Raw genomic sequence first — 25659 nt, 5'->3', positions numbered from 1 at the left:
TGTGCTCACAGTAGCCAGAAGAGGGCATTAGATCCCCTCGGAATGGAGTTACATATAGTTATGAGCTGCCGTATGAGGGCTGGGAACTAAATCCTGGTCCTCTGGAGGAGCCACCAGTGCTCTTAACTGCTGAGCCATCTCTCCAGCCACCACCACCACCACCCCCCCCAAAAACCCCAACTTTTAAAATTACATTTTATTTATTTGGTATGAGTATGGGCATGACATACCATATGTGTGGTGGTTAGAGGACAACTTTGGGAAGTCTGTTCAGACTTCCACCATGTCGGTCCTGGGGATCAAACTCAGACCATTATTAGGCTTGGTGGCTAGAACCTTTATTCACTAAGCAATCTCATCAGCCCCAGAAGACTTTAGAGTATATTTTATGTTGTTCCCACTTTTGAAGAAGCATATATTATTTCTGTTGTTATTGTCTCTTTCATATATACAAGAAATTTAGGCACTAGTCTGTTAATAAGTATAGTCACATGAGGAAATGCATGATTTCTATCATGGTGTCTCCTAGAACATGGTAAGACGTGTACACAGGAGCTGATGATCTAACCAAGGAGACAAGCTCTCAGGAGGAGACAGAAAGCTGGGCTTAATAGAGCACATGAAAATGGTGCAGCAGATGTGCTCGTTAAGAAGCCCAGGGGTGTAAGAATGGGATAAGCATTTAGAGAACATGGCAGGCAAGGGGTGTAAAGCCTCAAGAAGTTTGTGTGTCTTAGTTAGAAGGGCAACAGGGGAATTGGAACCATGTACAAAGGAGAGGAGCTTGGCCTAGACTGTATCCAAAAGTTATCTCAGGTTTGAGGCATGATTTCTATGCCTGGTTCCCATAAGTTGGAAAGATGGGACTATACTGTGTTCACACCTAGTGTAGCTGTCTGCTAGGTAATAAGGAGCCATCCGAAAGTCCTGATAGTGTTTTAGGAAATTAACCTCTTGTTAATATATTGAATAGATAAGGGTGGAGGCAGAGAAGCCAGATCTGTTGTCCAGGAAAACTGCAAAAAATGCAGTTTCAGGAAAAATGAGGAAAGTCTAAGGAGATTGCTTATGGCAGCCAGCTTCTAAAGTGGCCCGCATAGTCTCTCAGTGCTCATATTGTGGCAGGATGGTCTGTGTGAACTGAAATAGGCCAGGAATAGCTTTACCTGGGGGTGCATACCTGTAATCACAGCACTTCAGAGGTGGAGGCAGTGAAACTCAGGGTCATCCTCTTCTGCATAGCGAGGTCAGTGCCAAAATGGGCTACAAGGGACTTGTCAGAATCCGTCAGTCAATAGGAAAGACAGAAATGATAGCCTGTCCTTCCAAGATTATGTTACCTAAGGTACTGTGGCTTCAACCACTCTAGTCTGCCATGTTTAAGTAGCTCTGGAGAGAAGTCGGCATGATGGGGACTGGAGGCCTTCCTACTGAATAGGTGAGTTTGGAAGCAGAATTTGTAGAGTTGATCTTGGGATGACTGTAGTCCTGACCAAATAACTGGTACTCCACCTCCCTGAGAGACTGTCAGCTGCATGTCTCCTGATCCTCACATCTGTGAGCAATAACTGGTACTCTTTTTTTTTAAGCTGCTTGGTTTGGAGGTGTTTTATTATGCAACAATAGATAACTACTGTATGCATCTAGAGAGAAAGCCAGACTGCTAGAGCCACAGAGAAGGTGATAAGAACATTCAGCTGTAGCTTGAGATTGAAAAGGCAGAATAAGGTAATTTCTAGAAAAAAAGATCAAATAAAAGATAAAACTTAAAGTTGATAGTGCACACAGAGTAAACATGAAGTTGTTCTACCATACTGAAGTATTTCAAATGGCACTAGGTGACACAGTGTTACATTTCAGGGCTCCTGTCATGAAGCCCCTTCACAGAGTGAGTAGCATTTTCGTGATCATTGTCATGTCTTGCGACTGGTTACTTCGCTGAATGAAGAATGGTAACATTTGTTCTAGTCACTGCTGTGTAACTAACAGAGAGGCTCACTGTCATTTCTCAGGGTTCTGTTGGAGGGCTGTCATCAGGGTCTTGCAGGAAGCATCAGTCATCCTAAATTTGTTGGGGCTGGACATTCAGGATGGCTGATACCGACTGCTGGCTGGGAGCCTGGCTGAGGGATGTCATATATAGTGCTTTCACGTGGCCTCTGCATGTGTCCTGGGCTCTGGTCAGCAGTGTAGCTGGGCTAACTGAGTACAGTTATTCCAAGAGTCAGGAAACTGATGCTTTGTGAAGTCTCTCTCTCGTTTTTAAAGATTTACATTTTTATTATTTTTAATCCGGTATACATGTTGAAGGGGCATATGCATACACCCATCGAGGCCATAGGCATTGAATACCCTGGGAGCTGGAGTTACAGATATTTGTGAACCACCTGATGTGGGTGCTGGGAACTGAACTCAACAACATAACCCTTAACTGCTGGGCCATCTTTCCAGCCCCAGCTGAGTCTCTTAGGACCTAGATACAAGAGCTGGCACAGTGGTACTGCTGTCATTTTTCTGTTAGTGACAGTCACAGCCTGCCAGTATTCAGAAAAGACTACTCATATCTCTGCAGGAGGAGGAGAGCCAGAACATTAAGACTGCTTTTTTTTTTTTTTTTTTTTGTACAGGGTCTCACTACATAGTCTTGGCTGTCCTAGAACTTATGTAGACCAGGCTGGTCTCCAACTCACAGAGCTCTGCCTGGCCCTACCTCCTGAGCACTGGGATTAAAGGCGTGCACCACCACATCCAGCTAAGGTTCTGTTTTGAAGTGGTACCAGTGTGCTAGTATTGCTACCATACATGCTATTACTTGAAACAAAGGCTGAAAGCAGGAGCGGTCCCTAGGAGCTGCTGAAAGTGGGTCGTGGTGCTGATGGGGCGCTAAGTGAGGATGCACATGAGCGGAGACTGCAGCTACTAAAAGCAACAAAACTCAAACTTCAGAAGACTTTCCAAGAGCCAGCAGAAGGCCGTCCTGGAGAAGTGGGAAAGGAGGGAGGAGTTACGGACATGTGAGAGGAAGGCTTCTCTCCCAGAAGAGGGGAAAGCATTCTGAAATGTATGAAGTTTACATAAATCAACAACAAATCAAAGGTCTAATAAGCTAGGAGAACTTTTTTAAATGTGGAAAAGCAGTGGCTGGGATTTCTAATTCTGGCTCTGCTAAATGCCCTTAGGAATGCTGCTTAGCCCACCTGGGCCATGTTTTACTGGCATCCATAGGCAGATGTTTGAAAAACAGGATATTCACATATTCTCAATGTATCCCTCTTGAGAGATATGTTTTAAATACAGAGAAAAAAAGTAGGCATTTACAGTGGAGAAACATGGCTAACCTCACTGTAACTAAACAAATAAGGAGGTCATCACAAATAATAGACACGTTGACATCACGGAGCTACTGACAGGATGTCCTGGAAAGGGCTAGTAGCTCTTCTGTGTTGATCTTGCCAAAACACATAATAACTTCACTTTAGTTATGAGTGAAATGATTTTCATTGTGTTTTCTCTTAAGGCAAAGCATAATTGATTTGAAGGAGAAGGAAATACCAGAATTAAGAAACAAACTACAGAATGTCAATAGAGACATACAGCGCCTAAAGACTGACATAGAAGAACAGGAAACCCTCCTGGGTACAATCATGCCTGAAGAAGAAGGTGCTAAAGTATGCCTGACAGATGTTACAGTTATGGAGAGGTTCCAGGTAACCTTACTGCTGTTAAAGTGGAATAAAATTGATCTGTGCAGCTTGAATGTGAAATGTGAGCGTGTTAAAAACAGTAGCTAGAGCCAGGTGGTGGTGGCGCACACCTTTAATCCCAGCACTTGGGAGGCAGAGGTAGATGGATCTCTGTGAGTTTGAGGCCAGCCTAGGCTACAGAGTGAGTTCCAGGAAGGGCTCCAAAACTACACAGAGAATCCCTGTCTCAAAAAACAAAACAAAAAGCTAGAGCTGGGCGTAATGACACGCGCCTTTAATCCCAGCACTCAGGAGGTTGAAGCAGGTGAGTCTGTGAGGTAGAGGCCAACATGGTCTACAAATCCAGTTCCAGAACAGCCAAGGCTACACAGAGAAACTCTTGCCTTGAAAAATTAAAAAAATAAAAACCAGTAGCTGGGCATGATGGCTCACACCTTTAATCCCAGCACTGGGGGAGGCAGAGGCAGGTTGATCTTTGTAAGTTCAGGACCAGCCTGGTCTGTGTAGCTAGTGCCAGGCCAGCCAGGGATACACAGTGAATCAGTCTCTGTCTCTCTCTCTGTCTCTCTCTCTCTCTCTGTCTCTCTCTCTGTCTCTCTCTCTCTCTCTGTCTCTCTCTCTCTCTCTCTCTCTCTCTCTCTCACACACACACACACACACACACACACACACACACACACACACACACACACACACACAAGCAAATTTTCAGGTTCAGACAACTGATTTGTATATATTCCTATGCTTAAAAGTATTTATAAACTGTGGAAATTAAAGCATAATTTTTTTACCTTATTTGAAGTACCAGAACTTATTTTTACTTTTTATCCTATTAAACTTGGCTTTAAAAGGGTTTGATCGTGATAATGCAGTAAGTCTCTTAGAAGTAACTGTTCTGTTCTTAAGATGGAGCTGAAGGATGTGGAAAGGAAAATTGCACAGCAGGCAGCTAAGCTGCAGGGGGTGGACTTGGATCGAACTGTCCAGCAGGTCAACCAGGAAAAGCAGGAAAAGCAGCACAAGCTGGATACAGGTAATGTCTGTCTACTCACACCCACAAAGACTTCAGTGCGCCCACATGCACTTTTGTGCCTGCTCTGTGAGAGTGTACAGTACATCTTCTCTCCTTCCCAAGTGTCAGCTCTCGTTCTTTGCCTTGTGCAACAGACTTGGAATCCTAGAGGGTCAAATGAGCTGTGCTCTTTCTCAGCTGTGCCTGTGAGAGTGACTGGGTGGGGATAGCAATCAGGGTACCCTTATTGCATGCAGTGGAGCCCACTGGAGTTCAGCCTCTCAGTTCTTTACCTGCGAGAACTCAAAAGGATGATAGCAGTGTTTTCTGTACCCATCCATTAGCCACTGTGTCGGTCTGTTTCTGTTCAGTTTCCAGTAAGGTTGAATTGAACCGTAAGCTTATACAGGACCAACAGGAGCAAATTCAACACCTGAAAAGTAAAACAAATGAGCTGAAATCAGAGAAACTGCAGATATCCACGAATTTGCAACGCCGTCAGCAAATGGAGGAGCAGACTGTGGAATTATCCACTGAAGTTCAGTCTTTATATAGAGAGATAAAGGTAGGACTATGCATACATGTTGTTTTGTAAGTTAGTCCAGACACAAAATTTTCTTCGTTGGTGTTAAGAGACATAACTACAGATACTGTGCAACTCAAATGAAAGTGTTAGGATGATTCTTCATGTGACTTCTGAGTGACAGAGTGGGTATTAATGAGTACAGATTTGGGAAGAAAGAGTTGGGTCATGTAAAGAAGAACCAAGTGTCTGGTTTGGTAGTGAGTTCATGTTACTAGAAGTGGTCCTATGTGGCTGGATAACTACATACGAATTCTTGTCCCCAAGTGTTGCTCTATGGCAGACACCCATGTGTTACCACTACTTCATTGGATCCCACATGCGATGTCAGACTGCTGCTAGTACAGTAGAGCAGGCATGGGGTACGACAGGCACTGAAGTGTACCCACTGGCCCTGTCTCAGTGAGTCAAAGCAGAGGTCCTAATCCAGGTTTTCATAGTTACAGACACTCATTCAGTAAGCACTATGCAAGTTACTCAGTCTGTTTAGCAGTAATTGCTATAAATGTTTCTTTATTTCTTAAATAATTTTGGATCAAATAATTTGGGCTTATCATATAATACAAAATAGTATTACCTTGTACTAGTCTTGACTGGTTATAAATGATTTTTACTTAAAACATTGTCTCCCAGCCCTGTTGAGATAGATAACAAAGTATCTCTTTGTTGGAAAAAGAAACTGGGGTTTCAGAATGTCCCATCGTTGCTCAAAGGAAGCAAGGTTGATTGCCAGAAAGGTCTTCTGCCAGGACGGCATTTGGCTTTCCATCTCACCACCGTCTCCCAGCATGAGAATGCACACCAGTGCTGAAGTCACAAATGAATGTCTCTCTGCCTGTAACCTTTGTAGGCTCAGGACATGTTTCAAGATTTCAAGGTTCATTGTTTTAAACTGGTTATCATGTGTGCATGTTCAACATCAGTGTTACACTTCTGATTAGTGCAATAATTTACATTTGAAAGTCCTCTTTCTTCCAGAATAGGTGTGGGCACACCACGGTCAATTAGTATGCTGTTACTACCATGTAAATAACTACTTAGCTGACATGTAAAAAGGAATGTTGGACTGAATAAACCTTTGATCTTAGTAGAGCTGACATAGGTCTCCACTGAACTCGTGAAAATCCAAGCATAAGCCATGTGGTATAATTGGCATCACATGGCCTAGATGAAGTATCTAATTGTTTTGGTAGAGTCATTTCTGGAGCTGGGCTAGGGTAGACTCTTTGATACTCTATTTACTTTTGTGACCTTGAACAAGTTACTGTTTGTTGCTTCTCTGAAGTATGTGGATAAAAACAATGGTGCCATCTTCATGGCCTTGTCAAGAGATGCAAATAAGTTGACATTAGCCTGACACCTGAGACATGTTTTTGCTAAGACTGTAGAGCCTGGGATCTGAAATAAGGTAATGGAGTGTTGCATGACTGGTTTGGCTTTGTGTGTGTTCAGGATGCTAAAGAGCAAATAAATCCTTTGGAGACAGCACTGGAAAAGTTCCAGCAGGAAAAAGAAGAATTAATCCACAGAAAGCAATCAAGTACCAAAATGGCTCAGGAGAAAGTAAGTTCTTGTTTACATATTTTGCTTACCCAATGCCTGTGTTAAACATTTATAGCACTATTATTGTATATAAATTAAATAATGTGGTAAGATAAACAGTATTTTCAGGTTTATGATACTATTTTTGTTTTTGCATGCTGGACATTAAACTCAGGGCCTTGTGAATGCTAGAGTAGCACTCTTATCACCAAGCTATATCCCGAGCCCTCATGACATTGCATGTGTGTGTGGGGGGAGGCGTGCATCCACATGAGTATTCAAGTGTGCATGCCCACGAATATATACACAGACCAGAGCAGAGGTCTTCCTCTGTCACTGTCCAGCTTATTTCCTTGAGGGAGTCTCTTATTGAACCTGAGTCTCACTGGAGCTACCTGGTGAGCTTCCAGGATCTGCTGTCTACACACACACACACACACACACACACACACACACACACACACACACACACACCTGGAACAACCCCCATCAATGCTGAGGTTACAGGCACACACAGCCATGCCCAATTGTTTGTTTTTTTCACATGGTTGCTGGGAATTTGAAGATGGGTCCTCAGGCTAGTATAGCAAGTGCTCTTACCCACTGAGCCATGCTATAATCTTGACTTCAGAAAATTATTGAGTAAAGATTAAACTTAAAATATTTTTGCTTCTTGATCTAAAACAGAAGTTTAGAATTGAGACTAGGTACTCAAAAAAAAATAAAATTGAGACTAGTCCATTCCCATTGATAAGAGATTATCTGACCTAAAATTTGATAGTGGTGTGTTGGTGGTGGTTTTTACTCTTTTAGAGGCCCACCACCCAGCTCCCAAATAAGTCACACACAGAGGCTTATCCTTAATTATAAATGTATGGCCTTAGCTTGGCTTGTTTCTAGCTAGCTTTTCTTAACTTATCCCATCTACCTTTTGCCTCCAGGCTTTTTTTCCTTTTCTATTCCTGTGTACCTTTCTTTGTTTCTTATTCCGTGGCTTGCTGTGTAGCTGGGTGGCTGGCCCCAGGGTCCTCTTACTTCCTCTTCTCCCAGATTTCTCCTTTTATATATTCTCTCTGCCTGCCAGCCCCGTCTATCCTTTCTCTTGCTTTGCTATTGGCTGTTCAGCTCTTCATTAGACCATCAGGTGTTTTAGACAGGCACAGTAACCCAGCTTCACAGAGTTAAACAAATACAACCATCATAAAGAAAAGTAACACACCTTAAAATAATACTCCCGAACAGTGGTGGAACATGGAACACTTGGTTTCAAAGTTCTTTTTTTAAAGCGAATTTTATTCTTTGATAATTTGTATATCATGTAATACATTTTGATCATATTTGCCTTCCCATTCCTCCCACTAAAATGTCTCCTGGATCCACCCCTCCCTTCTCTTCCAAGTTCATGCCCTCCCTTTCTTTCCATTGTGACCCACCAAGTCCCACATGCACCAGTCCTCTGCTGATGCACATGGGGCCATCTACTAGGGTGTAGTTGGCCTACCCGGGGCCACATCCATAAAGAAAACTGGCTGTCTCTGGTCTCTAACTCCTAAGCCAGTGTTCCAGTGTGCTCTCTGCTGATGCCCTAGTCTCATCCTGGTGGTTTTTTAAATTGTGTATTTACTTGTTTGTTTTCTTGAGGCAGAGTGTCAGTATGTATCCCTGGCACTTATTATGTAGGTCAGGCTGGCCCTGGAGTCCTGGTGATCTTCCTGTCACAACTTTTCTCCCAAGTACTAGGATTACAGACATACGCCACTATACCCAACTCATCTAGTGTAAATTTTTGTTTTGGTTTTATGTGTATGTATGTGTTTAAATTTAATGTTTTCCCACAGATCAGTGATATCAAAGAGAAGGTTAAAAATATTAATGGTTACATGAAAGACATAGAGAATTATATTCAAGATGGAAAAGATGACTATAAGAAGGTAATTTAAAACAAAATTATTATTTGTTTGTTTTTATTTTCATGCACTTAATGAACTTTTTCCTTTTTTAGCAAAAGGAAACTGAACTTAATGAAGTTGTAGTTCAACTAAATGAATGTGACAAACACAAAGAAAAGATAAATAAAGAAATGGGAACCATGAGGCAAGATATTGACACTCAGAAGGTAAGGCTTTCTGCTCACGGGCATCGCAACACTGTTTCTATAGTAAGTTCTATTATAGTAGAAGATAAATTGAATGGAAATGAAAATAGAGGAATAATTCATATTTTTTTCTTTTTTTTTTTTCTACTGAAGTAGATTGTGAGGAATGACACTCGGTTTTCTTGGCTGCCACACATATGTCTGCACATTTGTGTGATGCACACACAAAAGCCATCAAAGAAACAACTTTAATACCAACCTAACAAAGATGAACTTTTAAGTGTTAACCAGTTTTTTCCCTTTCTTTATCTTATACTTGTATTTTGTGAGATACAATTGGAATTCCAAAGGAAAAATTGGACCCCGAAGCTTTTTACAACCAGTTACTCAGCCAAGCACTGTCTTGACTTACTTCCCCTTTACAATAACACTTTACAGCAGGTGGCATTATCACCATATTCCATGCAGACTGTGGCTTAGAGAAGTTAAATGAGTTTGCCTAGAATTGCAGTTTAAAAATGAGAACATTGTGATTTGAACCTACATATGCCTGACTTCAGAGCTGCTGCCTTTTGCCTGCTGTGCTTTTAAATTAAAGTAAGAATAGAAGCTATTAAAAGAAATACCTGACTTTCTGATGATAGTGTGCATTCAGATTAGGAATGTTGTGTAAGAATCAGTGTTAACTACAGTGTGATGGCCCTTTATAAAGAGCCCTTTCATGTTGTCATGAAAATCAATTCAAATGTTAGCTCACACCAGATGAAAGCAACCTTTCCATGTTCCTAATGAGGAAAAACTCTAAGCTAGGTTCTCCGTGGCAAGGCTTCAGAACTCAGTGTGTCCTGGGTTGCCTCAGCCACTGAACATTCACAACCATGTCACTTTGGTTGCCTTCAGCTGCTTATAATAATGCTTCTCATGAGTCTGCACAATGGTAGCCTTAACTTTTTCCTTTCTCCCTAAGAGTCTCACTATGTAGCTCTGGCAGACCTGGAACTCACTCTGTAGACCACTGGCCTTGAACTCACAGAAATCCTCTTGCCTCTGCCTCCCAAGTGCTGGAATTAAAGGCGTGCACTACCACACTCAGCTTTACCATGCTCCTTGATAAATGTTTTTAAAAAACTAAAAATAATGGTTCTTGGGAGCACAGTTGGATATGAACTTTTAGCATGTGAGAGAAAGCCTTGTCTTCCACTACCCAGAGACTTCACTGTTGGAAGCAAGGTATTGTCAAAATTCTGCTCCCTCCCTCCTTCCCTCCCTCCCTCCCTCCCTCCCTCTCTCTCTCTCTCCCTCCCTCCCTCCCTCCCTCCCTCCTTCCCTCCCTTCCTCTCTCTCTCTCTCACATGGAGACAGGGTTTCTCTTTATACCTGCAACCACTCTTGCTTTCTTGGAGCTTGCTCTGTAGACCAGGCTGGCCTCAAACTCACAGAGATCCATTCGCCTGTCTCTGCCTCCCGAGTGCTGGATTAAAGGTGTGCGCCACCTGGTAACAGCCAGTTTCTTAATATTGCAGGTCAACGGCAGAATTATCTCAAACTCACAGCTGTGTGTTACTCCCCACTCCCTTGTGAGATTATGGGTGGAGTGTCCCTCATCCAAAGTGCTCGACATTAGCTGTGTTTTCCAACTTGTAACTCTTTGGATTTTGTAATAATTACATAGACTCTACCAGTTGAGCATCCCTAGCCCAAAAATCTGAAATGCTGCCAAACCCATTGAGGAATTGGGATGTTCAGAGTAGGAACGCTCAACTTGTATGTGCCAGCCTGAAGGCAGAGATTGTATCTGACACATACTTTAAAGTATCTAATAGTCTGGGTACACATTAGGAGAGGAAGAAAGTAGGGGAAGAACTCAGCAGTTTATATTGCTTTCTTGATTGGTTAAAAGTTTGTCTGTATACCATAAGAATATCAATATTATACATGTTAATGAAGTCTTATACTCTTCAGATCAGCAGGCTATGTATCAGGGTTCCTGGGGAAGGTGATCTACTAGGTTGTAGGTATGAAATATGTCTGGGCCTGGTGTGGTAGTGTAACACCTTTATCCCAGCAGGCTGAGGCAGGCAGATCTCTGAGTTCCAAGGCCAGCCAGGACTTCAACGTGAGACCCTATCTTAAAAATACATGATAATTAAAAATAACATCTGGTTAATTTTTCTGTTTTAGATACTATTTTGTGTGCATATAAAATAATCACATAATGACTTTTTACCAAATGTATCAATAGTTTATACATAAGTACACAAAAATACAAGCTCTACTCATTTATTAAGATGCTCACCCCTGCCGAAGAAGAGTTCTTACGTTATGGTCATGAAGGGGCAGTGCAAGCCGCTCGGTCCTTCTGCCCATCCTGTCCCACTGGCTGAATCTCCCTCTGGTCAGCTTAACATGCTTGTGAAGAAGGCAGTGTTACCACTACCTGTCTGCACGCGCCTGCTAGGGAGCTCGTGTTAGCAGCGTGTTTATCTGTGTTAACTGGTGCGGTGTTTACGTCTAGATACAGGAACGGTGGCTACAGGATAACCTCACACTGAGAAAAAGAAGAGAGGAGCTGAAAGAAGTTGAAGAAGAAAGGAAACAGCATTTGAAGGAGATGGGACAAATGCAGGTTTTACAAATGAAAAAGTATGTTTTAGTGACTAGTGTTCACTGTTCCTTTTTGAGGTTCCTTCACCAGCCCAGGCTGGCCCCAAACTCACGGTGCTCCTGCCTCCACCACTTGATGATGGCTGGAATTGCATGCACGACCACCACACTCAACATGAAATAGTGTAATCCCAGCACTGGGAAGGCAGGGGCAGGCAGATCTCTGTGAGTTCGAGGCCAGCCTGGTCTACATAAAGAGACCCTATTTCAAAACAACAGCAGCAACAAAAATTCATGAAGTTTATTTTGGTTTGGCCAACTACTCCTGGGTATGGGGCCTGCCCTGGAATGTGATTGATATCCCCAGTGACACTTCATTGTAGAAAACTGATTCTCCTTTGGTCAGCAGGTATCTATTGCAAATAGCTTCTTGTTTAGGAGTGGAACCTGGCGTCCATTCCCTTTTCTCGGGGCTGGCACTTCATCTCAAGTCAGATTTTCTTTTAAATTTATTTATTTTATGAGTATTTTGCCTACATGTATGTATGTGCACCACATTCATATAGTGCATGTAGAGGTGAGTAGATGGTGTTGGATCCCCTGGAACTGGCATCAGGTGATTGCAAGCCACTGTGTGGGCTGCCAGGAGTTGAACCAGGATCCTCTGGAAGAGCAGCCAGTCCTCTGAACTGCTGAGCCATCTCTCCAGTCCAAGCTAGATTTAAAAAAAAAAAAATAATAATTACTTTTGTGAGTAAAACTTAGCAGTTTTTTTTAAAGACAGAATCTCATTGACTGTCCTGGAACTCATTACGTAGACCTAGCTGGTGTTGAATTCCAGAGATCCGCCTACCTTTGCCTCCCAAGTGCTGAGATTAAAGATGTGCTCCGTCACACCTGGCTAAGCGTGCTTCATACTTCCTTCATAGTGCATCTCTTGTTTTTTCGTTTGTTTGGTTTTTTTGGTTTGGTTTTGTTTTGCTTTTCGAGACAGGGTTTCTCTGTAGCTTTGGAGCCTGTCCTGGACTAGCTCTGTAGACCAGGCTGGCCTCGAACTAACAGAGATCCACCTGCCTCTGCCTCCTGAGTACTGGGATTTCAGGTGTGCGTCGCCACCACCACCCGGCTCATAGTGCATCTCTTCCACTACTAGGAAATGGCAGGAGTACCAACCAAATAGATAATCAGGACAACTATATAATAATGTTCATAAACTTGTGAGTACTATCTAGCACATGTGCTTAATAAGTAAGTTGATAAGTAAATGAAAAAATTTAAGGCATGTATTGAAGTCTGTATAATCTACCAGGGAACCAGAAAACCTTGAGTATTTCTTTTTGGTCAGAATTGTGATTTTTGTACTTGTGCAACAGAAACAGAATTTTTAATGAATTTTACTGTAGAAAATGACTATTTAGTTTCTTGCAGAGGAAATTGCACTGTGTCTTTGACACTTGCAAATAAAGCTGATTGAGACCTGTTATCCAGGACCTTCTCGTTGTTGGCAGCTGGTTGTTGCGTTCTTCGCTCTGAAGCAGAAGTGTGTGACTTGGTTGTGTGACTCCCCAACAGTGCTTTACATTGTCAGTATCCAAAAGCCAGGGCCTTGATGATGCTCACGTGTTGTGAGGATTCTTTATTCCTCGTACAAAAATTAGCTGCTTCAGAAACCTACGACTGCAGAATGTGGAGGGAAGAGAACTAGCTCAGAAGCCTTAGAAAGGAAGGAGTACCTCTGCGTGTGCTCCTCTCTGAGGAAAATAACACCTGTCAGGGACTTTGTGCTTAGGTTGCCAAAACAGTGGTCCTCACCAATCATTTCCCCTTTCCTAGCGAACATCAGAAGTTGGAAGAGAACATAGACACTATAAAAAGAAATCACAGTTTGGCATTGGGGCGACAGAAGGGCTATGAAGAGGAAATTCTTCACTTTAAGAAGGAACTCCGAGAACCTCAGTTTCGGGATGCCGAGGAAAAGTATAGAGAAATGATGATCGTCATGAGAACCACAGAGCTGGTGAACAAGGACCTGGACATCTACTACAAGACTCTGGACCAGTGAGTGCCTCAGTGTCTGTGCTCACTGCAGTGATAGCCGAAGGCACACTGTGGTTGTCTCTTCCCCGTTTTTGTCTTTTCAGTGTATGACATTTCATATATACCATGGAATGAAAAAAGACTTCGTATGTATGCATGTGTGCTTACATTATACAGCATACCTCCCCTAACCAGTCCAAGAACTTCACTGTTACCCGCTGGCTGGCATCTGCTTAGATGCTCTCCCGTCTCAGCCTCCAGCCACCTCTGCTCCCTATTTCAGTAACAAAGTGTTTGCTTTCTCTGCTCTTAAAAACCAGGTTTGATACATGTGTGTTGTGTTCAGGCGTTTAAAAGTGGCGTCACGGTTCAGGTACTCTTCAGTAGTTGCTGCTTTGGTTTTGTCCATTTTGGAGTGGCTGTAGTTCATCCATGCTCTCATGTACAGACACTGCTGTGTCCCGTTCTCCTGGGCTTACATCTTGGGGTTTTTCCTAACACAGATCATGCCATAAGACACTCTTATGACATCTTTTGACAAAGAGATAGACTGAAGCTGTACATGTGGCAGAGGGTTGTGGGATAGGCTGTATTTTTTTTTTAATTGATTTATTTATTAAGTATACAGTATTCTGCCTGCATGTATGCCTGCAGGCCAGAAGAGGGCACCAGATCTCATTACAGATGGTTGTGAGCCACCATGTGGTTGCTAGGAATTGAACTCAGGACCTCTGGAAGAACAGCCAGTGCTCTCAACCTCTGAGCCATCTCTCCAGCCCGTTTTTTTTTTTTTTTGTTGTTGTTGTTTGTTTGTTTTGTTTTGGTTTTGTTTTTGTTCTTTTAATGGTTTTACTAGCCCAGTATGGTGGCTCAGTGCCTATAAGCCCAGTAGGTAAGAAGCTGAAGCAAGTGAATTCCTGTGAGTTTAATGTAATGGGTTTAAAATGAGAAACAGTTGTGACCTTTGTGTACAGTCCTCTGATTCATTTTTATTATTTATTTTTTTTTTTTAATGAATAGAGTATTTTTAGTTGGGCGATGGTGGTGCACGCCTTTAATCCCAACATTTGGGAGGCAGAGCCAGGCAGATCTCTGTGAGTTTGAGGCCAGCCTGGTCTACAGAGTGAGTTCCAGGAAAGGCTCCAAAGCTATGCAGAGAAACCCTGTCTCAAAAAACCAAACCAAACAAAAACAAAACAAAACAAAAAACAACCAAAAAAAAAAAAAAAAAACCAACAACAACAGAATAGAGTACTTTTGTAGTTAGGCCTTTAATCACAGCATTTAGGAGGCAGAGGCAGGTGGATCTCTGAGTTTGAGGCCAGCCTGGTCTACAAAGTGAGTTTCAGAACAGCCAGGGCTACACAGAGAAACCCTGTCTTAACCCCACCTCTCCCCACCCCTTCCCCAAAAAATCCCTGTTTTTAAATTACTGATTTTTTGTTTTGTTTTTCAAGACAGGGTTACCAATCATACATATTAATGGGGTCAGTATGATATTTCCACATATGCATACAGTTTGCACAGATTAGATCTCACCACCCCCTTCTCCTCTAGTTACAAGTGTTCTATTTTTGGGCATTTGGTGGGGGAGAGGATCTCCCCTGTATCCCTGACTAGTCTGGAACTTTGATATGTAGACCAGGCTGGCCTCAAATTCACAGATCTGCCTGACTCTGCCTTCTGAGGTCTGGGATTAAATGCATACACCACCACCACACTCAACCCTTGAGGACATTTTCAGGCTGTGTATAGGAGGACTGTGTCTATAGACTGTGTATAGGAGGACTGTGTATATAGACTGTGTATAGGAGGACTGTATATAGACTGTGTATATAGACTGTGTATAGGAGGACTGTGTATAGGAGGACTGTGTATATAGACTGTGTATAGGAGGACTGTGTATATAGACTGTGTATAGGAGGACTGTGTATAGGAGGACTGTGTATATAGACTGTGTATAGGAGGGACTGTGTAACACTGGCCCTTGGTGTGCTGCTCTGCTTTGGCTGTGTACCTGGGACAGGGATAGCTGGGTAGGATGGCCAGTCTGTTTCTTGGTGCATTTGGGGGTTTTGCATGGGTTCCTGTGACCGAGTACAGGTCATCAGGTTTGAGCAGCAAGTGTGTGACCCACTGAGCTTTCTTGCCAGCCCGATTTCTTAAGTTTTTGTTGGTTGGTTGGTTTTTTTGTTTTGTTTTGTTTTGTTTTTTGCTTGTTTATTTGAGTCAGGGTCTTACTGTGTAGTCCTGGCTTTGGACTGACAGAGATCTGCATGCTTCTGCCTCTGGAGTACCTGCTGGGATTAAAGATGTGGGTCCAGCTATTTGTTTTTTGGAGAATCTTCAGACTGAAGTTCCTTCTGTCTCCTTGTCAGCATTTGTCTTATAGAAATCATTCTAACTGGAGTGAGATGGTCTCATATATGGACGGTGCGTAATTCACTGATGGCAAATGACAGCAGTGTATTTTCCTGTTTGCTGCACATTTATATTTTGAAGTACCTATGCAGCTCATTTCTCCCTTCTCTAGTTTATTGAACCAGTGTTTTTTGTTGTTGTTGTTGTTTATTTGGTTTTTTTGAGAGAGGGTTTCTCTACATAGCCCTGGCTGTCCTGGAACTCACTGTGTAGACCAGAATGGCTTCAAACTCAGAGGTCTGTTTGCCTCTGCCTCCTGAGTGCTGGCATTAAAGCCATGTGCCCCCACTGCTCAGCAGACTGCTCATTTTTTAAATATATTTATTTATTATGTATACAGTATTCTGTCTGCAAGTATGCCTGTAAACCAGAAGGGGGTAATAGATCTCATTAAGGAAGGTTGTGAGCCACCATGTGGTTGCTGGGAATTGAACTCAGGACCTCTGGAAGAGCAGCCAGTACTCTTAACTGCTGAGCCATCCCTCCAGCCCCAGACTGCTCATTTTTAAGTTCCATATATGTTCTAGATGTTTACCCTGCCAGATGAGTAGGTCACATTTGTCCCCATTCTGTAGACTCTTTGTTGATTGTTTCCTTTGCTGGGCAGAAGCTTTTTAATTTGATGTAATTTTTATCTACTTTGGTTTTTTTTGTTCTGGTACTTTTAGTATCTTGCCCCCCCAAAACCAACCCTTGCCTCTTACGAAGTTGTGCCCGATGCTTCCTTCTGCAGTTGAGTTTCAGATGTTAAATGTCACCTGTCATTGACTATTGTGTGTAGTAAGAGACAGGTCTAGTTCATCCTCTGCATCCAGAATCCCAGCTTTCTCTGTTCTTTACCCACTGTCTGTTGTTAGCACTTCATTGAAGACCAGTTGGTGTAGAGACACACTAATATTACTAAGCTCTCTGTTCCGTCCGCTGCTCTGGTTCTGTCTCTGTCAGTGCTGTGCTGTTCTGATTGCTGTAGCTGTTAGACTATCCTGTGATAATGTGGTAATTGTCCTTTTGTCCAAGATTGCTTTGACTATTGGGGTTCTGTCTGCTTGCTTCCTCATTTTATAGATCTGTATGAATCGAGAACTTTTTCCCTAGTTATCTTTAGGATGTCATGATACTTTGATGTGGATTGCACTGAATCTGTATGTCAGTTTTAGACGCAAGGGAACAGTTCAGCAGTACTTATGCCAATCTGTGAATATGGACACAGACTATCTTCCCACTCTTTTGTGTTCTCTTTGAGTTCTGTCATTGGTATTTTATAGGTTTTTGTATAAATCTCCTCTTCATTTAAATATATTCCCAGGTCTTTGTTTCTTTTTTTAAAATATAATTTATTTTTATTTTATGTGCTTTTATGTGTTTTGCCTGCATGTATGTCTGTGTGAGAGTGTCAGATCTTGGAGTTACAGTTATTACTGTCATGTAGGTGCTGGGAATTGAACCTGGGTCCTTTGGAAGAGCAGTCAGTGCTCTTAACCACTGAGCCATCTCTCCAGCCCCAGGTTTTTGTTTCTGTAGCTGTTTTCAATGAGATTGTTTTCATACCATTTGTTGCTGGTGTATGAAAATACTGATTTCTGTATGTTGATACTTGTGATAATACCCTATGATCTTGTCAGCCTGACTGCATTTAGAAGCATCTTGAAATCTTGGAGCCTGGGTGTGATGGCTCATGCCTTTAATCCCAGACTTTGGAGGCAGTCACATCTCTGTGCGTTTGAGGCAGCCAGGTTTACATAGTGAATTGTACAACAGCCAGGAATACATAGACCATATCTTAAAAAATTAAGGCTTGACAATCTGAGTTCAGTCTCCAGAATCTACATGGTGGAAGGGTAGAACCAACTCCTGGAATTTATCCCAGCTCCTTCCTGTGTGCTTAGTTCTTTAACAGCAGGTGCTGTGGCGCTAGTAGTCTTAGCACCGACTGCACAGTAAAGAACAGGACCCTGCTGGTGGGGTGCTGACGTGTGCAGGGCAGATTGTCAGGAAAAGCTACCGTGTGGAATACAGTCAGGGATGCCGGAGGGAAAGTAGAGCTGGGAGCTCCAGACAAAGACAACCTATAACATGTGCTTAAAATTACTGCCTCTGGAAATAGAATTTCAACCCTGTTGTAGGAGGTAATTATTCACCACAACCTTCTGTTTCCTCATCTATAAAATGGAAACCAAAAAATTATACCAACATTCACTGTAGAGATAGTTACGAGACAAACTCCAAGACAGTTTAGAATTAACCCAGCTTCCTCTGCCATGTTCCTTCTTTCTCCTGTCCTTAGCTCCCCTTCCTCTTTCGTGTGTGTGTGTGTGTGTGTGTGTGTGTGTGTGTGTGTGTGTGTGTGTTTCACACACACCCAGACTTGCCTGGACCTTCCACTGTGTGGCCCAGGCTGCCCTGAAATTTGTACTAGTCTCCTTCCCTGGGTCTCCCAAGGGCTAGAATTCTGGGTCTGAGCCGTTCATGGCTCCATGCTCCAGGTTGAGGTTCCTAAACTCTGTTCTCCAATCACTCTAAAGAACTAACTCTATTAAAGAAACACAGGTTTCCATTGCTCTTATTTCAATATTCTTGGAGATTAAATATCCCAAAGTTGGGAGCTTTGCAGAGGAGAGACCAAATTCTGAGTACTTTCTACATTGGCCATAATCAGATAATAACATAACAATAACATAATTCTTTTTGTCCATTTGTAAAAGACAGGGTATCACATACTGTATTTACTGGAGAGATTAAGCAGCCTGCCCAAGTTACTAGCAGAGATAAGATGAGATATCAGAAGCAAGGACTTTCTAATCTTGTGTGCCAAGCTGCTACCATGATAGACCTTGTTAAACCCTTTAAAGGAAAAGCCTGGACTTAAATAATTTATACATATAGACATGTTTATGTTGTATAAATGTGGCCTAACTCAACTTTCTAATAGCCATGATAATTAATTTTCATTTATTTTATAACTCCTCAGGTAGATGTCTACATGAAATACAAAATTGTCTTTTATATTAAGCTTATATTATAATATACATTATAATATTATATTATATTTTTGATTACTGACTTGTTTGACACTGTTCTAGATAAAGTGTACACAAATGAAGAAACAAATTAAGAAAAAGAAGCAGCTGGGTGTGATCGCACAGATCTATAATCACAGCACTTGGGAGGCAGAGGCAGCTGGATTTCTGTGAGTTTAAACAGGCCTGATGTACAAATGAGTTCCAGGACAGCCAAGGCTACAGAGAGACCCTGTCTAAAAAAAAGAATGCAAGAAATTAGCAAGTAATGGTGGGAGCTACAATGAAAATGAACAGTGTAGTTAATTGAGGGTGCAGGAGGCCTGGCCTCTTCCAGGGACAAAACAGTTAAGCTAGGGCCTGAGTGAGAAGAGGGAGCAAAGTGTGCACAGTGGGGAGACACAGCCATACCAGGTACACAGTAGTGAATGCAGCAGCCCAAGACCAGGAGAAGCAGGATTTTTGTGAAACAGAGATGACAGGCTAAGTATGCTATGCTGAATTGCCCTGGTGAACAGTTTGGTTTTACTGAAAGTGTATTGCAAAGCACAGCAGCCCTCCTGCCTGCCATGTGGAGAATGGATGATAATACTTAGGATCAGAAGCTGTAAGGCCGGTGAGAAAAGACTGACAAGGTGACCAAACACAGCAGGCTGCCAGGGAACAAGGCTCTGTTCCTGAAGTGGTCAGGATTTGAGAGGGGAAAGGAAGAGTTCTCTGTTGGGTACCTTAATGCTTGTGTAGACTTCCAAATGAAGCACTCAAGCAGGGAGTTAAGTACAGAATCCAGGGTCTAGCACACGCTTGTGGCGTGTGTTGCATATGGAGAGGGTGGGGTTACAGAAGGGAAGGGTACAGAGACTAGTTGACAAGTGGGTCTGAAGCTGTGGCAGTGGCCAGGTTGTTAAAGGTTGTTGTAACTGGCAGACCAAGTGAAGCAAATATTTCGAGAGTCATTAACTCCTGAGATGTTGAAGAAGACAAGCTGAAAGGTGACCTTGAATTTGACAAATTGGAGGTTTTTGACTGGAAAGCCAGCAGTTGGAGTTGGGTGAGGAGAAAATGTAGGAGAGAGATGGTGACATCACATTGTGCTGGGAAGGTGCCAGAACTTGGCATCATGTCTAGAGGGAGTGGGGGATCACCGATGGAGTGGGAAGGTCTACGGGAACTCAGTCCTTGCTTACAGTGCGTGGCTCTGCAGACCCGGGTTTTTGTGTGAGTTAACTGATAGAATACTATGTCCAGGAGCCCTCCAGCTGTCACTCAGTGAGGCACCACGTAGTTACAGGTACGTTAAAGAGGTCATAAAAGACTGCTATAACCTGGCCTTTTTCTAAACTGCTGAGTGAGCCAAGAGAATGAGTGCCTTGGTAGGCTTGCCAGGCTGTCCGGCCTGGGGAAGGAAGGGCATTTCCGCAGAGGAAAATGAGGTATTGCACTGGTACACAAGGGAGCTCTATGGAGCAAGCCAGGAGTGGGTAGCAGTGAGGAGACGCAGCAGCTTTCCATCTAGAAATTTAGCTTGCTTAAGGAGCAGAGCCAGACTGTTCCGTGAGGTCTTTTATCTGCTAATCAGATGCATTCTTCTAAATAAGCAAAGCAGTAGTATTTCCTTCAAATGGAGTCTGTGGGGTTTCTCCTGCATACAGTGGATGTCTCAAGATTTATATTGTGATCCCTAAATTTGCCTTCTCCTCCTGCCAAAATAAGGGGGTCTAAAATTTCACTCATTGTTTCGCCTCTTAGAGTAAGAATGCTGTCGGTGTCATCGTTGCACAGTGGTCTATTTAAGGTAACACAGGAAGTTAGCAGTGCATTTTCGAGAAGAGCTGATTAGCATCTGTTATTAGTAATCATCTGAAACAGCAGCAAGCAGAAGCATTGGCAGAAACACTAGCCGAGAAGAAAGCACGCGTGGCTTAGGACGTGTGACACCCCACACAGCACCAAAGTTTCAATGAAATTGGAATACATCTCTTGCCCAAAGTGCTGTCCAGGATTTTGTTTCCCAGATGTGAAACATTGTGTGTTACATCATATTGCTTCTGAGACTCAGGAAACATGCAACTCCCACGTTTGTATCTAAGAAACTCCCACAACTTTGTATTTGAGGCAGCCAGCTCTCTGCCAGGCTGCTGAGAGCGTGGGTCTCAGCCTTCAAGGGGAGCTCTGGTTGAGAACTTTACTCAGGATTTAGCCTGTGCTGACTACAATGCATTATGGTTTCATACAGTAGCATCCTGTGGGATTGATTACAAACCCAAAGATAGCCAGGAGCATTTCACATCTATCTCAGGAATGTTGTTTAAGTAAACATTTATCTTTTGATAATGGTTGAACCATTGCCTGATGTTAAAAGCTGATATTCAGGAGGCTGGCTAAAGGAAATGAGTTTAATAAAGTCATAGTAGTTTTAATTTGGAAAAAAAGTCACTTAAAGTTGCCAGATTAAGGATTTTGAGTTCAGCAAGAAGAAATCCTAATTCATTTGGAACATGGTACTTACAGCACCATTTTTGTTAGGCAGGAGGACTTCTGCTGACCCACAGGTAGAAAGGTGGGAAGTTCTCCTGGCAGAGAGTTCTGGGGCTGGAGAGACAGTTCAGCAGTTCAGAGCATGTATTACTCCTGCAGAACTTTGCAGAACCCATATCAGGAAACTCACACTGCCTGTAACTCCAGTTCTAGGGGATCCTATGCATCTGGGCTCCTTGGGCACCTACACTCATGTACATATGCTCACACAGACGTATACACATAATTAAACATAAAAAAAAAAAATCTAAGGCTAATAAAGCATAGCCAGTGTTTTTGGCAGCCTATGCATCAAGTTTGGGACAGTTTTAAACACAAAGATGAAAACAGTGTATTTTGGAAAATGCCTTTGAAAGTATCTGCTTTTTTTTCAAACTGGATTTGTATTAACTTAGTTTTTAATGCTTCCAGATTAAAATAATTACAAAAAAAAAAAGTTCATTTGTATTTGGTCTTTCCAGTTATTAGTCAGCAAGACTGTTTGAGGTATGGGAAATCTGGGTCAAGGCTTGTCTTTGTTTGTGTGCTTGCTATTTTGAGCAGTAATCCAGATTTTGCATTGATTGCTTGTCTTCTGTGCTTGAGTCCTGTAGATGCTTTGAGGAGGGAAGGAAGCAAGAGCTGGAGAGGCCTTGAGGAAGGAGAAGCCTGGGTCTCTTGAGAGGATGCTCTTCTAACCTCTTAGCACCTGCTTTCTCATGGTTGCGTCTTAAGCCTTTGATTCCACACTACTGGCCAGATGCTGAGGTGGAAAAGTACCTTTAAACAACAACAGCAGGAGGCCTGATGTGTGGCTCCATTTGTGACATCAGGCTGGAAGCGGTGTGCGCTTAGGAGGAGGGTAACTCAGGCTCACAGAAGCCTCTGCCTCGTCTAAAGAGCAAGTGTGGAAGGCAGTTGGCTGGCTTGGAAGCAGGGGAAGAGCTGCTCCCCGCTGGGACAGAGGCTCTGGTGCAGAGGTGCTGAAGTGCCAGTACAGCCCCTAGCACCCAAGGGTGCCTTTGTGAAGAAGCAGAGGGAATGTGCTAGAACAGCTCCACACACTACAGTGACAGCTCTGGCTTTGGTTTGGTCTCTTTTAATTATTGTTTTAAAGCAGTTGGAGGTCTGTAACATAATTGAGCAGAAAGAGAGTACAGAGATTGCTTACACCCCACCATGTCCATACGAGCAAGCTGCTTCCACCATCTGCTTCCTGCACTGGATCTTGGGGGGTGGGGGGCAGCGTTGCTGCCACTGCCATGCAGACAGAGTGCTGTGCATCCTTCACAGTTGACACTGTACGTTCTGTAGCACGAACAGAACGGTGTTGAAGATGAGCCTCCCATCACAGTAGCTTCATTAGCACAAGACTTTCTGCTTTATGGCCACATGATGCTGCCTTTCAAATGGGAACCTCCAAATTTGTCATTTGGAGGATCACATTCCAGGGCTCAGGACCACCAGAATTACCATTCATCTTCACAAAATGCAAAGGAGTATTGGAGAGATTCTAAAGGAACTCTTTTTAAGCTATTAGTGAATATTGAATTATAAGACCAAATAAGTTTATAAATTGCTGTCTTCTTAGATCTTAGAAATTCTTATTCTCTTTTGAGAAACAATTCTTACCAGGAAAGCATGCCAATTCATATGCGCTAATACATTCATTTAGCTGACAGACAGCACTCTGGGCCACAGCAGGACTGTATGCTTGCCAGATAACCACTGTCTTCAACTGTCTCAAGCCCGTGGCATTTAAATTGGTGCCTCAGGAGAGATCTTAGATTTTTAGGGTCATCCTTTTATTTGTTTTAGGGATAAGGTTTCATGTAGTGCTGTAACCCTGGCTGACCTTCAACTTGCTGTGTGGCCAAAGCTGGCCTTGAACTCTTCTTGATCCTCCTGCTTCCCCCCCACACGCCAATGCCAGGATTACAGGCACACACCACAACTCACGGTTTTATGCAGTGCTGACAATCAAACCCAGGGTCTTCTTGTGCATGGTAGGCAAGTACTCTTCCAACTGAGCCACATCCCCAGTTCCTCTGGGTCACTCGTTACAGTACTTAATATTTATACCTGTAACAAGCGCTGAAGATGTGCCTCCGTCCATGGACGGCTCCAGGGCTGCTTCCCTTCCGCCAGCGTGAGCCTGCCACTCACCTCTTCCCACGGTAGCTGTCCCACTTCCGCTCTCATATCATCTCACCCTGTGTCCCGTTGTTTCTCTGCTAGGTTAGTAAGTGGTTCCTGTTGTCATTGTAGGAAAGACTTCCTCCTCCCTTCCCCATTGAGCTCTACTCAGTACCCTCACCAGCCGAACAGTTTTGTTCTCTTAACACCTCTGTTTTCCTGTCTTGTTTCTCCTTGGAACGCTCCCTTAAGACCCTCCCAAGTGGACATGATGTCCCTCCTCTCAGTTCATATTATTGGTACCACAGGTAGTTTGTGCTGTGCCGTACTTCACATCTACAAGTCACAGAGCAACGTCAGGACAGACAGAGATTCGCTTGGCGACACTGCCTAAAACTCCGCAAGGGGCTCCTGCATCACTAGCCCCTGTGTAGCCCTGGCTGTCCTGAACTCACACCTGGAGGCAGAGGCAGGCGGATCTCTGTGAGTTCAAGGCCAGCCTGGGCTACGGAGCAAGGTCCAGGACAGGCACCAAAACTACACAGAGAAACCCTGTCTCAAAAAAACCACAAAAAAGGTGTGCGCCAATACTACCTGGTTCACTCTGTTTTATTTTGTTTTTTCATGTAACTTTCATGTTCATAGAGGTGTGCAATTTTTTTATGTTCATGGAGGTGTGTGCTTCATAACTTTCAATGTCTATATAATCCGTAAAATAGATTTTTGCCTATTTCAACCATTGACTTTAGGAAGCTTTCAGATTTGGCCACCACTGATGCTGGTGCTTTGCATGCTTATGCAGATAGACCAGAAAGATAGCTTCTTAGAAATGAAGCTACTAGGTCAGAGGGTATGGTCATTAACTTGTTAATGCTAGATTGGCTCTCAAGAGCACTTATAAAGCATGTGTTTCCACTTGTTCTGATTAAAGCTGACATTTCTCCATCATTTTAAGTATCTGGTTATCACATGTCCTTTAACGCTCTTCATGGCATCATTTGATTTATATCTTCAAGGTTCTATGCCTTGGTCAGATCTTCTCAATCTGAAGATCACAGAGAGACTTTTTCTGGGCATTCTCCAGTGGTCTTCCTGACCAGCCTCATGTGTGTGGTGTGTGTGTGTGGAGAGAGAGAGAGAGAGATCATCTGTCTTTTTTTTTTTTTTTAAGACTATGTAGCCTTATTTTTTGAAGAGGGTTTCTGGGGCCCATCACTTCAGCTGGCCATTGAGCTTAAGAGGGTTCTCCTGTATCCATCTATCTCCCCAGTGATATGAACCCCTGAAGCTGGCTGTTTATGAGTTTCTGGGGTTCTGAATGAAGACTTTTGCTGCACGTACTGTGCTAGCTGACCCATCTCTTCGGCTACAGGGGCCTCCCTCTGCCTCCACCATTGTCTTTCTAGCAGAGTTAGATAGTAGTGCAATACAAGCGGTTTGTTTGGAGAGAGGGCTCACTATGTATGTGGCCCTGGCTATCCTGGAGCTCATTAGGTAGTGCAGGCTGGCCACTAACTCACAGAGGCCACCTGCTTCAGCCTCCTGAGTGCTGGTAAACGCTTACAGGAACACACCAAGGCTTTTGTCTGGTTAACTTGATAATCTTCATAGTTCCGTTGATTTTCTTGAATTTTTAAGTACACAGTCAAGCCTCACGTGCAGAAACAGTGGCAGACTCCCTTCTAGTGCTTGTCATTTGCTCCTTCCCTACTGCTTACCAGCATCTCTCTTGGTTATTGTGGGGAAATGCTTATGGCTATGTTAGATTGTGTTTGCTGTTGCGATCAATGCCTGACTGAGACATTTTGTAAAAGAAGATATTTTTTCCATTTGTCACTTACCTCTGATTTTTACTAAAACGCAGTGTTAGTGCACCAGATGTTCCTTTTATACCCACTGGCTCATCAGTTTTTTGTTGTTGTGTTGTGTTTTGTTTTGGAGGGTTTGTGGGGACAGGGGTTTGAAACAGGGTTTGTCAGTGTAGCCCTGGT

At 43.1% G+C, this 25659-nt stretch overlaps 1 protein-coding gene across 1 annotated transcript in view; it reads left to right on the top strand.

Moving 5' to 3' along the window:
- The window catches only part of Rad50 (RAD50 double strand break repair protein), a 55352-nt gene that overhangs the window by 22198 nt on the left and 7495 nt on the right, over positions 1-25659 (top strand). Inside the window, exons 14-21 of the mRNA XM_036197783.1 lie at positions 3518-3707; positions 4611-4737; positions 5088-5281; positions 6752-6862; positions 8680-8772; positions 8844-8957; positions 11452-11579; positions 13374-13598. Coding sequence (XP_036053676.1) covers positions 3518-3707; positions 4611-4737; positions 5088-5281; positions 6752-6862; positions 8680-8772; positions 8844-8957; positions 11452-11579; positions 13374-13598 — 1182 coding nt within the window. The remainder of the gene's footprint in view (positions 1-3517; positions 3708-4610; positions 4738-5087; positions 5282-6751; positions 6863-8679; positions 8773-8843; positions 8958-11451; positions 11580-13373; positions 13599-25659) is intronic.

This window comes from Onychomys torridus, chromosome 8, assembly GCF_903995425.1.
Source record: "Onychomys torridus chromosome 8, mOncTor1.1, whole genome shotgun sequence".
Taxonomy (NCBI): domain Eukaryota; kingdom Metazoa; phylum Chordata; class Mammalia; order Rodentia; family Cricetidae; genus Onychomys; species Onychomys torridus.
The sequence above is the reverse complement of the archived record's forward strand: the minus strand, read 5'-3'. Positions and strand labels throughout refer to the sequence as shown.